A 13,604-nucleotide genomic window follows, 5' to 3' on the forward strand; every position below is an offset into this window, starting at 1 on the left:
TAGATAGGTAGACAAGTATTGATATTGATAAAGAGAAGGACAATGTTCCAAATGTGAGTGATCAACACAATGACATTGAGGAAGACATGAGTAGTCATAGAGAGGTACATGGGAGGTACAGACAACAAAGATGAACCCTTCTGCATATACAGTACTGCACCGTCAGTGAAGGCAAACATGGATATATGGGTGGATAGATGGGTGGACAGGCTGAACTATTAGGTTCGTCTATGCTGGGGGGAGTGTGCCTAAGACCATGTATATAGGATAGGCAGACAATGTTTCTACAAGTGTATTGCTATGTTCTGTAAGAATTTCCAGGTGTATAGTAGAGCTGACAAAGGACAAGGCTGTAGTCACTTCTTGGCCACAGCCAGCTTCCCAAAGGGAGTGAGAAGCTGGACCTGTTGGCTCAGGACCATAGTCACAAGGTGCATCAAGCTCAACTAGCATAACATACTACACAAAACATTGTTCCACCTCCTACTCTGGCGAGTAGTGACTGGGATCTTAAAAGCTTGCAGGCAGCTATCTAGACGCAACAATAGGTCTCTCCTCCAGGGCAAAGAAGAATGAAGAAAAACCAAAGACGCATAGAAACAATTAGTCCAAGTGACTGGTACACCGTGAGATCCTTAGCCTATAGGACTGTGAGACCAGAAGAACTAGATGGTGCCTGGCTACCACTGTCAACCACTCGGAGGGGGATCCATGTAGGAGGATCCTGGATAGAGTGGGAGAACTATGTGGAACAAAACTCAAAATCATTTGAAGAAAAAAAAAAAAAAGGAGACCAGGTTTGCTGGTCTGATAGAGCCTAATGGAACTACTGAGACTATGGCCCCCTAGCTGCCCTTCAGGTCTGGAATTGAACCCACACCTGTGGCTTCCAGCCAAACAAAAGACAGGCATATGAGGTTAACGTTTACACTAGGGAGATACACTCCTTGGAGAGAGCAATCATGGGAGAATAGAAGGGCTTTGTATGCACAGGGACATAGCTCAGGGGGCAGGAGTGCATGGAGGGAAGGACACAGGGAGGGGGTAACTATGGGGAGGAAGTGGGAAAGGAACTGTTGCATTGTGGTAAACTGTAGTCAATGTCATAAGACAAAGTGTATGTGAACTGCTGTATAGAAGGTGAATTTGCTCTATAAACTTTCACCCAAATTACAATGTTAAAAAAAAAAAAAAAAAAAAATTAGCCCATCCGTAGGCAAAAGGGAGGATCTCACTGTCGTCAAAAGAGAAGAGCTGGAGGTGGAGTGGAGTGCATCCTTGGACATGAGATCCCTGGACTGGACCTCCTGGGAGAGACAACCGGCAGACATGAGAGACAGTGGCAGCAGAACTGAGAGACCAGCACCAGACAGAACCATGGGCTGCCAGCCCACAGATTGAAAAATCTGAGTACTTTTGGGCAAGAAGCTTGCTGGCAGAGTGGGGTGTACCTAGGTACATGTATCGGCAGAGCTGAAAGAGCTTTGTAACACTTGCCCAAGCAGGGCAGAGGCCAGGCCAAGAAGTCCAGGGCCACAGAGAGTTATGCCTGAAGGCACTGTCAAGAGGCGGCTACTATGACTGAAGAATTGTATCCTAAGCATCCTGACCTGAACTGTAACCTGTTACCTTCCTATTAAACCCCATTATCATGAGTATTGTCTGTGAGTTCTGTGTGGTCACTGTAAAGAATTATCAAACCCAGCAGAGAAGTAGTAACAGACCAGACCGTTGGTGTCAGAATTGGTATAAAGGTTGGAGGGTGGCAGTATGTCTGGCCTCACAGGAATAAGCCTTGGTCTGATCCTGTTGATGGCAATTTTCTCTCCCCTTCATGAGGTCAGAAGAGGATATTGTCCCTGAGGCCTTTATGCATTTGGTATACCCCACATAGGGGTAAGAGACAGCCCAGAGAACCACTATCCCCTAAAAGACACATACACACACCAATATAAGATGAAAGTTAGCATTATATCTCAGGTCTTCACACTGTAGGCACAATTTATTTTATTAAAGTTTTATCTGTCAATGGGTCAATTAATTCCTAAACTTTATGACTTGTCAGGCAAAAGTTTTAAATTATTTAACCCTCCCTGTAAGGTTACTTTACAGCTCATTACAGAGAACAAAATACCCAAGACAAGGGTTTTAAATAATGATATTCCAGTCACATTCAGATTTATTGTTAATGGAATGATTCCATTAGTTCACATCTGCCTAAAAAAAGAAAGAAAGGAAGGAGGGAGTGTGGGGGGGTGGGGGTGGGGGCTCCAAAAGAGCACATGTTTCTCCATTAACGAATTTTGGCATTAATAACTTTTATGTCTATCACCTGGAGGAGAGGATTACTTCACATTTGGGAAACTGAGTGTAACTTTATGAGTGATACAGCATTGCCTAGCTAAGGTTAAACTTTTCTGCCAATGAGGAAATAGTGAAGTAACCAAGACCTGCCAAGAACACATGTGAAAGAGTTAATGAGAAATGCCTGTGCACGTCTTTCCTGGTTCAAGGAAAGGGGCTAAATAATAAAACTGAACTAATTAGAACACATGAACAGTATCAAACATCTCCAATGTTTCTCATCAAGTTTACAGAGTTTTACTGGTCTGGTGAAGTTACACTCAAATGCCAAAATAGTCCAGAAGTATAATTTGCTCTATAAAACCCACTTAGCTATTGCTTAGAATCATGTTAGAGTCATTTTTACAAAAAAAAAAAAAAAAAAAAGTAATTTACTAAGGGAACTAAGACTGTGACTTCTCTAGTTCTCTAGAGATGGCTCTAGAGTTCATCTTACCTGGTAAACTGAGCCTTAATTTTGGAAAACTTACCAAATTAAAATAAAGAGCTGAATTTTCATTAAGGTTTTGATTAACTGGCAGTCTTGCGACACATTTCATCTTTTAGGAAAGGTAGTTTGCTTTCTGCCAAAAGGCATTATCTACTATGGAGAACAACTGTTGATTATACATTGGTTGCGACACATTTGTTCTAAGACCTCACATTTTAAAGAAAAAATTACTAGCTCTCTGATTTTAGAACAAAAGAATACAGCAACATAAAAAGCTGAGAACAAGACACAAAAAAACCGTAAAACAGATAACTCATAAAGTTACCTCTATATCCTGGATAATCTTTGGATATAATGACCTATAAAATGAATTGGGAGGGCCATCTGTGGGTCTGTTTTTAAACAGGTACTGATCCCTGGCAAATAAAAACAAACAGATATTACATTTTTGCACATGAAAGGGTAAATTTTATTTAAATATGATGCTTACAAAGATACTATATCTTTCATTCTTTTGACTTGAACAGTTCAAAAGCAGGGTTTCTAACAACTAAATTTACATGTTAGAGGCAAATTTACTTTAATTCACAGATCTCTTACATCATCCTGGCCTTTCCTTAGTGTATCCAAGATGTAATTAATCTAGCTTTTCATTCTACAGAGTTTAATGAAAAGTGGTATACAGAGCTAATGTGCCTTTGTGACAAAATCTAAACAGTACTCATGAAACTGCCTCCAATAAAGAAAAGGCAGCCCTAACTCTGACTCACACCACCACCACCACTTGACTGTAGCTCTCTTCTCCTTGGTGTTAACTGGACAAAGTCAGTGCCATGCATGTTATATGCACTGCTATATATAAAGCTGCTTCTTTGGGGGAAAAAAAAAAAAACAACAACTGTCCACAGTGCCCTACACATTCTCAAGCAGAAGCAACAACAAATAGTAAAATGGCATTATTTGATTTTCTCATGTTTTCTTTTATCTATCTAAGAAAAATGTAAAGGGAAAAGCATAAATACATAGCTTTGAAGAGCCAAATCACCTATTCAAACTACACATTACTTCCTAACAGTTACTAAATATGAAAAATATATACATTTTAGAAAGGAAAATGGAGGGAATTCTAAGTTCTACTTTTTCCCCCCCAACTCTTGAACATTCATGTTTTCCCCCTAGTTTAATATACAACAATGCATTCTGCAAGTATAACTGAGTTTTTGAGTAATCAATCTCACCTGCTACATCAAAGAAATATTTTTCAAGGGAACAAGCGATCATAGTACTTACCACCCTCTTCTTTCTGAAAGTCCCTTCCATAGAGGATCAGTGCGTACCATTCGTTCAATAAGCTTCTTCCAAAGCATTCCTTCTGAGATCACTCGCTGCCATTCTTTACACACCAGCTCTGCTGCACACAGAGACCTGGCATCCAGGTAGGAAAGAATGTTTTCTGCTATGTGATCTAAGCCTTGCTCTACAAAACAGAAAAGGCAATGAAGGAGTGGGAACAGTAGATGGAAATATGTCAGCTAACACATCCTTAAAGATCAAAGGAATAAAGAAATCCTGAACCAGGTAAAATATTTTAAGTAATACCAGAAGTTTTACAGACATACAAGTGCATGATGAGTACATTAGCATATACACTTCTTTCTAATTCGGGTTTTTGTTTTTGTTTGTTTTTTAATATAAAACAATTGATGGCAACTGTTCTTTGTGTATAAAAGTTGACCCCAGGCAATTCTAGATTTGTCAAGTGCTCTAATAAAAGACTTATTTTCTTTCACATGGCTCTTATAAAATCCCTAAGGATATGGGATTACAAGATCTCCAAATTTTACAGATAGGACAAAAAGAGATAAAGTATTCAACGTTTCACAATTATTTAGTAGTAAAACCAACAATGGATCCAAAGCTCTACTTTAAAGTTCTTTTTCTCCCCCTCTAACTCTTTATCTTCTGTAATAAATCATATCGTATTAATTCATGTCCTATGTGAATCCCTGGGAGCAACAGACAAAAAAGGTAAAACATGGACACATCTTTAAAAGCTCATGAAATGTTAACAATCCAAGAATTAAAAGTCTGTTGTTTTAGATGTATTTTTGTCAAACTTCTCTTTATCTCCTTCTGTATCTATTTTCTATTCTTGAATAGATAGATGGTTAAAGCCCTCAAAACAAGAAACACACATCTACAAATTCTAAAACCTTAAAGGAGCTCTTGTGGCATAGTGCCTAAGGTATCTGACAAGGCTGGTGGTTCAAACTCATCAGCCACTCTGCAGAAGGAAGACTGCACAATCTACTTCTGTACAGATTTACCGCCTCAGGAACCCAAAGGAGGTAGCTATGAGTCAGAATCGACTCAATGGTAGTGAGTTTGGTTTTTGTTTTGTTTTGTTTTTAGAGGTCACTGTGTTCAACCCACCATGGAATTCAAGGGTCCTCTCAAAGATAACCATTTGTAATTTGCCCTCAGTCTGATATTCACAATGGTAGGAAGATGATCCCTATGATCAATTATGTGAAAATATTTTAAAGACAATAAACCACTGTTATGTGCTGTTGAGTCAGACCCGACTCATAGTGACCCCTCCTTGGGTTTCTGAGGCAGTATCACTAAGGAGGTAGATTGCCCAACTTACCTCCCAAGGAGTGGCTGGTGGGTTAGCAGTCAAGTGCCTTAGGCACTATGCTACTAGAGCTCCAATAAAGCACTACACAAGTTAATATTTGTTCTCTTTTTCAAAATAGTAGAAGCAATACAGTAGCACTAAACTTTTATGGTAAAACACTAGAGTACAGATAAATCATAAAACTTTTAGAGCCTCAGTTTCCTCATCCAGGGATAATACTCCTCACCCTATTCTGAAAATACCAAATGAGATAAAAAAAAATGCATCTAAGAATGACTATTGCTACAATGTTGACCACGGTTTCAAAGCCCTTCATATACTAATTCTCCTAATATTGACTAGATTTAATACCCAAGCTAAGGTATGATAATAAAGACTACACTGGGACTACTAACTTTCTTCCATTTGTCATTTTATCACAGTTAATGAAGTCAAAGACCACATTACCTTTATCTAACAGTGTCATATCACAGCCAACTCATAAGCAACTGAAAATAAAATCCTGCACCTTTTCCCCAAGGACATCTATTAAAATAAATTCCCCTAATTCTGTACTTGTACAGCAATTTATATTTATCTTTATTATTCACCATCTAAGTTTTATCTGACCCATCCACATCAGCCTTTAGAATTCTAATCCTGACATCTAGAAAATACTCCACACACAAGATCTGCACAATGGGCAAATATAGAATGTCTTTATCCAAAGTTGTTGGTAAACCAGTTAAATGGGTCAGAACCAAGGACAACATCTGTGATACTAGATATTACCCTCCAGCTATTTCCCCATCACTGATTCATTCATTAATAGTCATAAAGGTACCAACATGAACCACAAGCCTGGTAACCTTCTGGGTTACCTACATCTCTGTATTCTATCCTCAGTGCTAACTGGAAAAACTATGTCCCATGGAGACATGACCATCTTTTCATCATTTTTCTGAACTTTATTCAAAAGAAAAATTAGGTGAATTTGGTACAATTAAGCTGTGTTCCTTTGCTGGTGCTATCTATAAAGTTACTATTGCAAATTTTTGGTTACATATTGTATCCCTTTCTAACATATATCATCCATTTTCATGGAGTTCCGAGGTGCCTCAAATGGATGAGTGCTTAATTACTAGCCAAAAGTATGGCAGTTAGTACCCACCCATAGGAGCCCTGGGAGAAAGGCCTGATGATCTGCTTTCAGCCTTAAAAACCCTACAGAGCAGTTCTACTCTGCACACATAGGGTTGCCATAAGTCAGAATAGAATTGACGGCAACTAATGACAACAACAAACCCATTATCATTATAGAAAAATTATAAAAGGCATAAGGCAAAAATGTTTAAATCCCTAAATCCCACCTCCCAGAGATAACTTTAAACATTCTATATACATCCCTCTGGGTTTACACAACTCTATAAAATCTGTCAGAAGCTGATTAATTCTTGCTAAGTAGCATAGTGCATAAGGCACTTGACTGCTAACCAGAAGACTGGCAGTTCAAACGCACCAGCCACTCCTCGGAAGGAAGGTTGGGCAATCTACTTCCGTAGTGATACTGCCTCAGAAAACCAAGGAGGAGTCACAATGAGTCAGGTCGGGTCCGACTTGATGGCACGTAACAACAACAACAATAATAATTCATTTCAGAATTCTCAGGAGTACATCAAATTTAACCGCCAATCATCCCATCCCTCAAATATACTTTTTCTGGTTCTTAAAACCAACAAGTCTGCTTGCCAATCATTTCTGTCATGGTACTGTCATGTAGGAGTATCAAATGCAGTTGTACAAGCTGCACAGGGTACATCTGTACCCAGTTGCTCTGTCCACTTGTTTTTAATAACTTCTCAGTATTCCTCAATTCTGAAATCATAACTACGGGTTTTGTCATTATCCTGGCACACAATGTCTGTTTGTTTACAGGAGCTATGTGTTTCTTAAATATCTTTGCATTTTTGTTGAACTACTATTTTCCTATCCTTTCTGGTTTTAAACCATTATCCTTGTAGGGGGGACAAAGGAGTAAGTTAAATGAAAATGAAAATACACTGTTTCTTTCTATTACCACTCTACCATGTATTTCAAGGAAAACATCCCTTCATTCTTTATAATCCTTCTCTGTTTTATTTTGTTTAAGTGCTCCCAAATTATTTAAACATTTTGGACCATTTTACCTTATTCAAGTTTTGGCCATTCTTAAAGATTTAGGCCACCTTTTGGTGTATCTCCATGACCATGTAGCCCTTTCTTTCATCTTCTGTCCATGTTTATTTAAAATCAGGGATACAAATGAATAATACATGGAATTCTACTTATGTCTCTCCATTGCTAGGACTGCCAAATTATTAATTAGAATCTCATATATCATAATTGTATTTTCTTTTCGTCTCTAACCATGGGGTAATACTTAGCGCTTCATTGAATTTTTCTAATTCTAGGGCATTTATCTCACCACCTTCCTTTTCTAGTTTTTACGATTAGTATTAGAACACTGTCACTTCTCAAGGTTCATATTACTTCCATATCACTAATCAAATTGTTTTAATTGGTTTAAACACAGCCCTAGCTAATTCTCCCCATTGAGTCCTCTGCTCTCTGAGAGATAAAACAAATACCAAGGCAAGAATGCTTGATGTGTGATTAGGTAAGTGGTTTGTCCAGCCACAATAGTTACAACATCCCCATTATCTGTATATGAACTGAAAAACCAGCACCTCCTATCTATCTGGGTGGTCTATGAGCTGGATTTCAGGTGACTGTATGGTTATATATGAATCACTTTGGACTACTGATTTTAAAACAAACAAAAACAACAGTTACAAAAAATAGATTCCTAGGACTTTGCCCAGATTTATAGAATCTTCTTTTAAGAAGGCCACCAGGTAATTCTGAAATGCCAGAGACTACTGGCTTATAGCAATCATATCCCTTCTAGTCCTCTTTTATTATTTATTTACTTATTTTCTCCCTTCAGATGCTCTCCACTAGGTTACCACTGAGTGCCTACTTAAGTAAATCCCTTACTAAACAGATTTCCTCCTCTTTCAAATGTCATCAGTTCAATTAAGCAACATCTCAGTGATATCTATATAGTGTTGAAGAACACACACTGGCTGTCAACTCAGATAACATGGGTTGACCTTTGGTTTGGACAACTGCTAGTTGTATAAACTTATTGTTAGGTGCTGTCAAATTGGTTCTGACTCACAGTGACTGCATGTACAAGAGAATGAAACACTGTCCAGTCCTGTGACATCCCCACAATTGTCACACTTGAGCCTGTGGCTACAGCCACTGTGTCAATCAATTTCACTGAGGCTCTTCCCCTTTTTGCTACCCCGCTGACCCTCTATTTTACCAAGCATAATATCCTTCTCCAGGGATTGGTCCTTTCTGACAGCATAACCAAAGCAAGAGAGATGAAGTCTGGCTATTCTCACTTCTAAGGAGCCTGGCTATACTTTCTCCAAGACAGATTTGTTTGTTGTTCTAGCACTCCATGATACATTCAATATTCTTTGCCAAAACCACAACTCAAATGCATCAATACTTCTGCAGTCTTTATATTCATTTTCTAGCTCTCACGTGCATATGAGGCTACCAAAAATACTATGGCTTGGGTCAAAGGCACCTTAGTGTTCACTGTGACATCTTTGCTCTTTAGCACTTTGAAGAGGTCTTCTGTGGCAGATCTGCCCAGTGCAATATATCATATGATTTCTTGACTGCTGCTTCCATGGGCACTGACTGTGGATTCAAGTTAAAATGAAATCTTTGACAACTTCAATCTCTTCTCCATTTATCATGATGCTGCTTATCGGTATAGATCCAAGGATTTTTGTTTTCATTATGCTGAAGTATAATCCATACTGAAAGCTGTTTCTAGTCTTTGATCTTCATCATTAAGTGCTTTAAGTCATCGTCACTTTCAGCAAGCAAGGTTGTGTCATCTGCATATTGTGGGTTAATGAGCCTTCCTCCAATCCTGATACCACATTTCTTCTTCATATAGTCCAACTTCTCAGATTATTTACTTAACATACAGATTGAGTAAGCATGGTGACAGGACACAACACTGATGCAACCCTGTGTGACCTTAAGTAAATAGTTTTCCTGTTTGGATCTCAGTCTTCTATAAAATAGGAATACTATTAAATTCTTGAAATGGATTATCTCATATAATGGGCAGAATAACCCTTTGAGATATATACTCCCAATATCCTCATTTTACAAAGAGGGAGTTCACAGGTGTGTTGAAAAGGTAGCCAGGAAATGAAATATATAACCATTACTCAATAAATGTCAGTCTGTTCTCTTCCCTCTCCCTCAAGTCCCCTTAGTTGACATTGATGGTAAAGGAGGCTAAGCAGTATTCCTCTTTTTTGTTATTTTCTGCAGAGAAAAAAATATGGCACCACCTCTAACAAAAGGCTAAGCCCTTCTTATATCTTGTCCCATATCCCCTTAAATGCTTTGAGAGGAATAGGACTCTCACAACCTCTATTTGAGTGCCCTGGAATAGCTACCCCAGAAACACAGGCATATCCTGTAACTTTCTGGTTTCAAACTTCTCCAGGACAAAGAGATTACTGAATAAGGTAGTCCATCTTCCCAGGCTAAAAAAGTGCTTTGAGCATTTTTGTTAAGTAACAATGTCCGGCTCTCATTAATCTATTGTGGTACAATCCCCCATCTCCCACCGCCACCTCTTCCCAAGGCAACAAGAGGACAATATTATGAGCTCAGAAAATTAGCCTGAATACTGCACACACAGTGCTGAAGAAATGCTGCTGTTGCTAATTATAGGTACCAGATGAAGGTCTGGAAAAATTTCAATAATAAATTAAAACAATTAAAAGGCATAAATTTCAAAGCTCAATATGTAAATAATTGTATTTACATATTGTATCATATGACTGTATCAAAATGAAACTTAAATGTGTAATGTCAGTTCAATGCCATTGACTACAGCCAGTTTTAACACAGCTGCTTAGATCATACAATTACAGAAACTTTTATTATTTTAAAAATGCATTTCAAAGAGCAGCTGCAAAGAAACTTCCTTCCCCACCCACACCAGCCATCCCTTCCCCTTCCCCTTCCTAGTCATAGCTTTAGTTGTAAAACGCAAAGTTAGAAACCTTTTCAAAGAAAAACAATTCACTTGCTAACAGAACATGTCTGTCACTAAAGGCATTTAACTTGGAATACACTGACCTAAGAATACATATAGAAACAAGTAAAAAGAAAAAGAAAAACAAATGCTTAGGTCACAAAGACCAACATCTCTTTCCAAAAAACATCCAGGAAACAAAACAACAAAGTGGCACACACACTTATAAGATGTCAGGATGAATCAGTTCAGATATTAGTGGGTGAATAACTAAAACTTCCTAGCAATAAATCTTATTACCTCTAGAGAAGCAGGTGTTTCCTGTCTCTCTGGGTTTTTCTTTTTTAAACCAAAGCTACAATTCCTGGAGTACCTGGCACTGGATGCCAGGCATATTATATACATTGTCTTAATCCTCATAATACGCAGACACACACAAAAAAACTGAAAGCCAAACCTGTTGTCCTTGAGTCAATTCCAACTCATAACAACCTTGTAGGACAGAAAAGAACTGCCCTATGGATTTCCAAGGCTGTAATCTCTATGGAAGTAGGCTGCCACATCTTTCTTCCATGAAGCGGCTGGTGGGTTCAAACTGCTGACATTTCAGTTAGCAGCTGAGTGCTTAACCATATCCTCCATGAAGCATTATTATTATTCCCATACTGATGAGGAAACTGAGGCTCCAAAGAGTGAGTCACAGAGATCTCAGGTGCAAAAGCAGAGATCCAAGCCCAAGGGCTGTCTACATCCCACACCCATGCCCATCCCACATGATCCTGCTGGGTCTTTGACCAGCCTGAAGTCCTTGATCTAGTAAGTCTCTGTCACATTTACAGCCATAATGATTTATCATCCTTACTTGGAGATAAGACAAATGAATAAACCATGGCCAGAAGGATGTTTCAAAAACTGTTAATTGCTTAGACACCTCACCAAACTGATGACCAAAGTATATCATCTTTTTTGAAGTACAATCTGCCTCTACTTTAAATGGTATACATTTTCCCTTTAACAACAATTCTTACAAACCACAAACTTAGCCTGCAGAAATTGACATTGTAGACTAAACATTTACCATGATTTTTAGAAAAGCATATCATAATTATCACTTTTTCCACTGAACCAAAAGGAGCCAGAGACCACAAACATTTTCCATTTTCCCAACACTGACAGGTACAATATTTACAGTAAGCATTAAAAAGCCAAAACTATAGACAATATAGACAATTTTTATTGAATTAATGACTTTTGTAATCATAACAAATTAGGTTTCTATTAATTTCAATACAGTAAAAATTCAAACTCAAGATCATCCAAAGCAAAAGTTAAACAACAAACCTAAATGATGATTAATAAGTTGCTCTATATAATGTTAAATCTAAGTATGAACATACACATGGACCTGTTTTTCCCCTAATGCTCTAAAGGCAAGGTCTGTGTTAAGGAACTAATGCCAGGTTTAATCCAAGTCTACTAGACACTAACTAATACAATCAACTTGGCCAGCCTGTCCCCAGCTATTAGATTCATATGTATGATATATACTGACATATGTATATATGTTCAGATCAAATCCTGTTAAAACAAATACCACTTTAACAAAAATATTTCCACATCCCAGCCAATGGTCCATTCATTTCATGTAATATACAATACCACAAAATTCCACTTTAACAGAGATACGGACAATGCCTTAAAATCTGCTATAATGAAAAGTGAATTGTATGCAATTATATTAACCATATTTATATACATAACATATGTTCATGTGTTCTGTCTCTTCTCCAAGACTATACACTCCCCCAAAAGAATGGGCTGTCTCTGATCTACATGCTGCAAATTAAGAGAAATTCAACAGTGCCACCTCGTGGATATTCTATAAAGTGAAATGCCTGGCTCTAAAATATTTGAGAAGCAAAGGGGGGAGGCACTAAAAACATAGAAAGCAAACAATGAAACAAACAGATTTTTCTGAGGATGGAAGGAGGCATACTCTCACTTAGTTAAAAGGACTTACGAGGAACGAGTATAATTGCTGACTTAAAAAAATGACCCCAACCTTTTCTTGGAGTAAGATGCAGCCTGATTCAACAGAAAGCCTTAAGACACTTTTGAGTTCTGGTTTCTGGATATAAAATGTACAGAGAAGATGCATCACAGATACACTCACCTTACTTAAATTTACCTGTAAGTTTTCTCATATAATTAAAAGCATCTCTGCCTGTCTCTCCCTCTCTCTCTCTCTCTAATTAAAAGTAAGTATTACTGAATTGAGGTATAAACCATGTATTCTATGCTTAGGGCCAACTTCAGGGACTTTTCCAGAGTAATCTTAACAGTAAATGATACTAGCTGTTGCACTAACTTTTATTCTTTTAATTTTTATTGTGATTTGGGTGAAAATTTACAGAGCAAATTCACTTTCCATATAGCAGCTCACATAAACTTTGTCTCATGACATTAACTACAATTTACTACAATGCAACAGCTCCCCTCCCACTTCTACCCCATAGTTACCTCTTTCCCAGTGTGCTTCCCTCTCATGCACTCCTGCTGCCAGAGCTGTCTCCCTGTGCATAGAGCCCTTCTATTCTCCCATGACTGACCTCTCCAAGGAGTGTATCTACCTAATGTTCTCATATGCCTATCTTTTGTTTGGCTGGAAGCCACAGGAATGGGTTCAATTCCAGACCTGACAGGCCACTAAGGGCCACAGTCTCAGTGGCTCCATCAGGTTCTATCACACCAGCAATTTTTTCTTTTTAAATGATTTTAAGTTTTGTTCCGAATTATTCTCCCACTCTATCCAGGATCTCAAAGAGAGATCCCCCTCCAAGTGGTTGACAATGGTAGGTAGCCGGGCACCATCTAGTTCTGGTCTCTTAGTTGTATAGATTGAGGATCACATGGTATACCAGTCACTTGGACTAACTGTTTCCATGTGTCTGTTTTTCTTCATTCTTCTTTGCTCTGGATGAGGAGAGACCCATTGTTGCATCTAGATGGCCACTTAGAAGCTTTTGAGATCCCAGTTGCTACTCGCCAAAGTAGGATGTGGAACA

At 38.2% G+C, this 13,604-nt stretch overlaps 1 protein-coding gene across 1 annotated transcript in view; it reads right to left on the bottom strand.

The window, feature by feature from the left end:
* Positions 1-13,604, bottom strand: part of FBXW11 (F-box and WD repeat domain containing 11) — a 254,405-nt gene that overhangs the window by 40,460 nt on the left and 200,341 nt on the right. The window contains exons 4-5 of the mRNA XM_007939767.2: positions 4,085-4,271; positions 3,120-3,210 (exon numbers count right to left, since the gene is read on the bottom strand). Coding sequence (XP_007937958.1) covers positions 3,120-3,210; positions 4,085-4,271 — 278 coding nt within the window. The remainder of the gene's footprint in view (positions 1-3,119; positions 3,211-4,084; positions 4,272-13,604) is intronic.

This window comes from Orycteropus afer, unplaced genomic scaffold (assembly GCF_000298275.1).
Source record: "Orycteropus afer afer isolate SDZICR_OR568_19922 unplaced genomic scaffold, OryAfe1.0 scaffold00062, whole genome shotgun sequence".
Taxonomy (NCBI): domain Eukaryota; kingdom Metazoa; phylum Chordata; class Mammalia; order Tubulidentata; family Orycteropodidae; genus Orycteropus; species Orycteropus afer.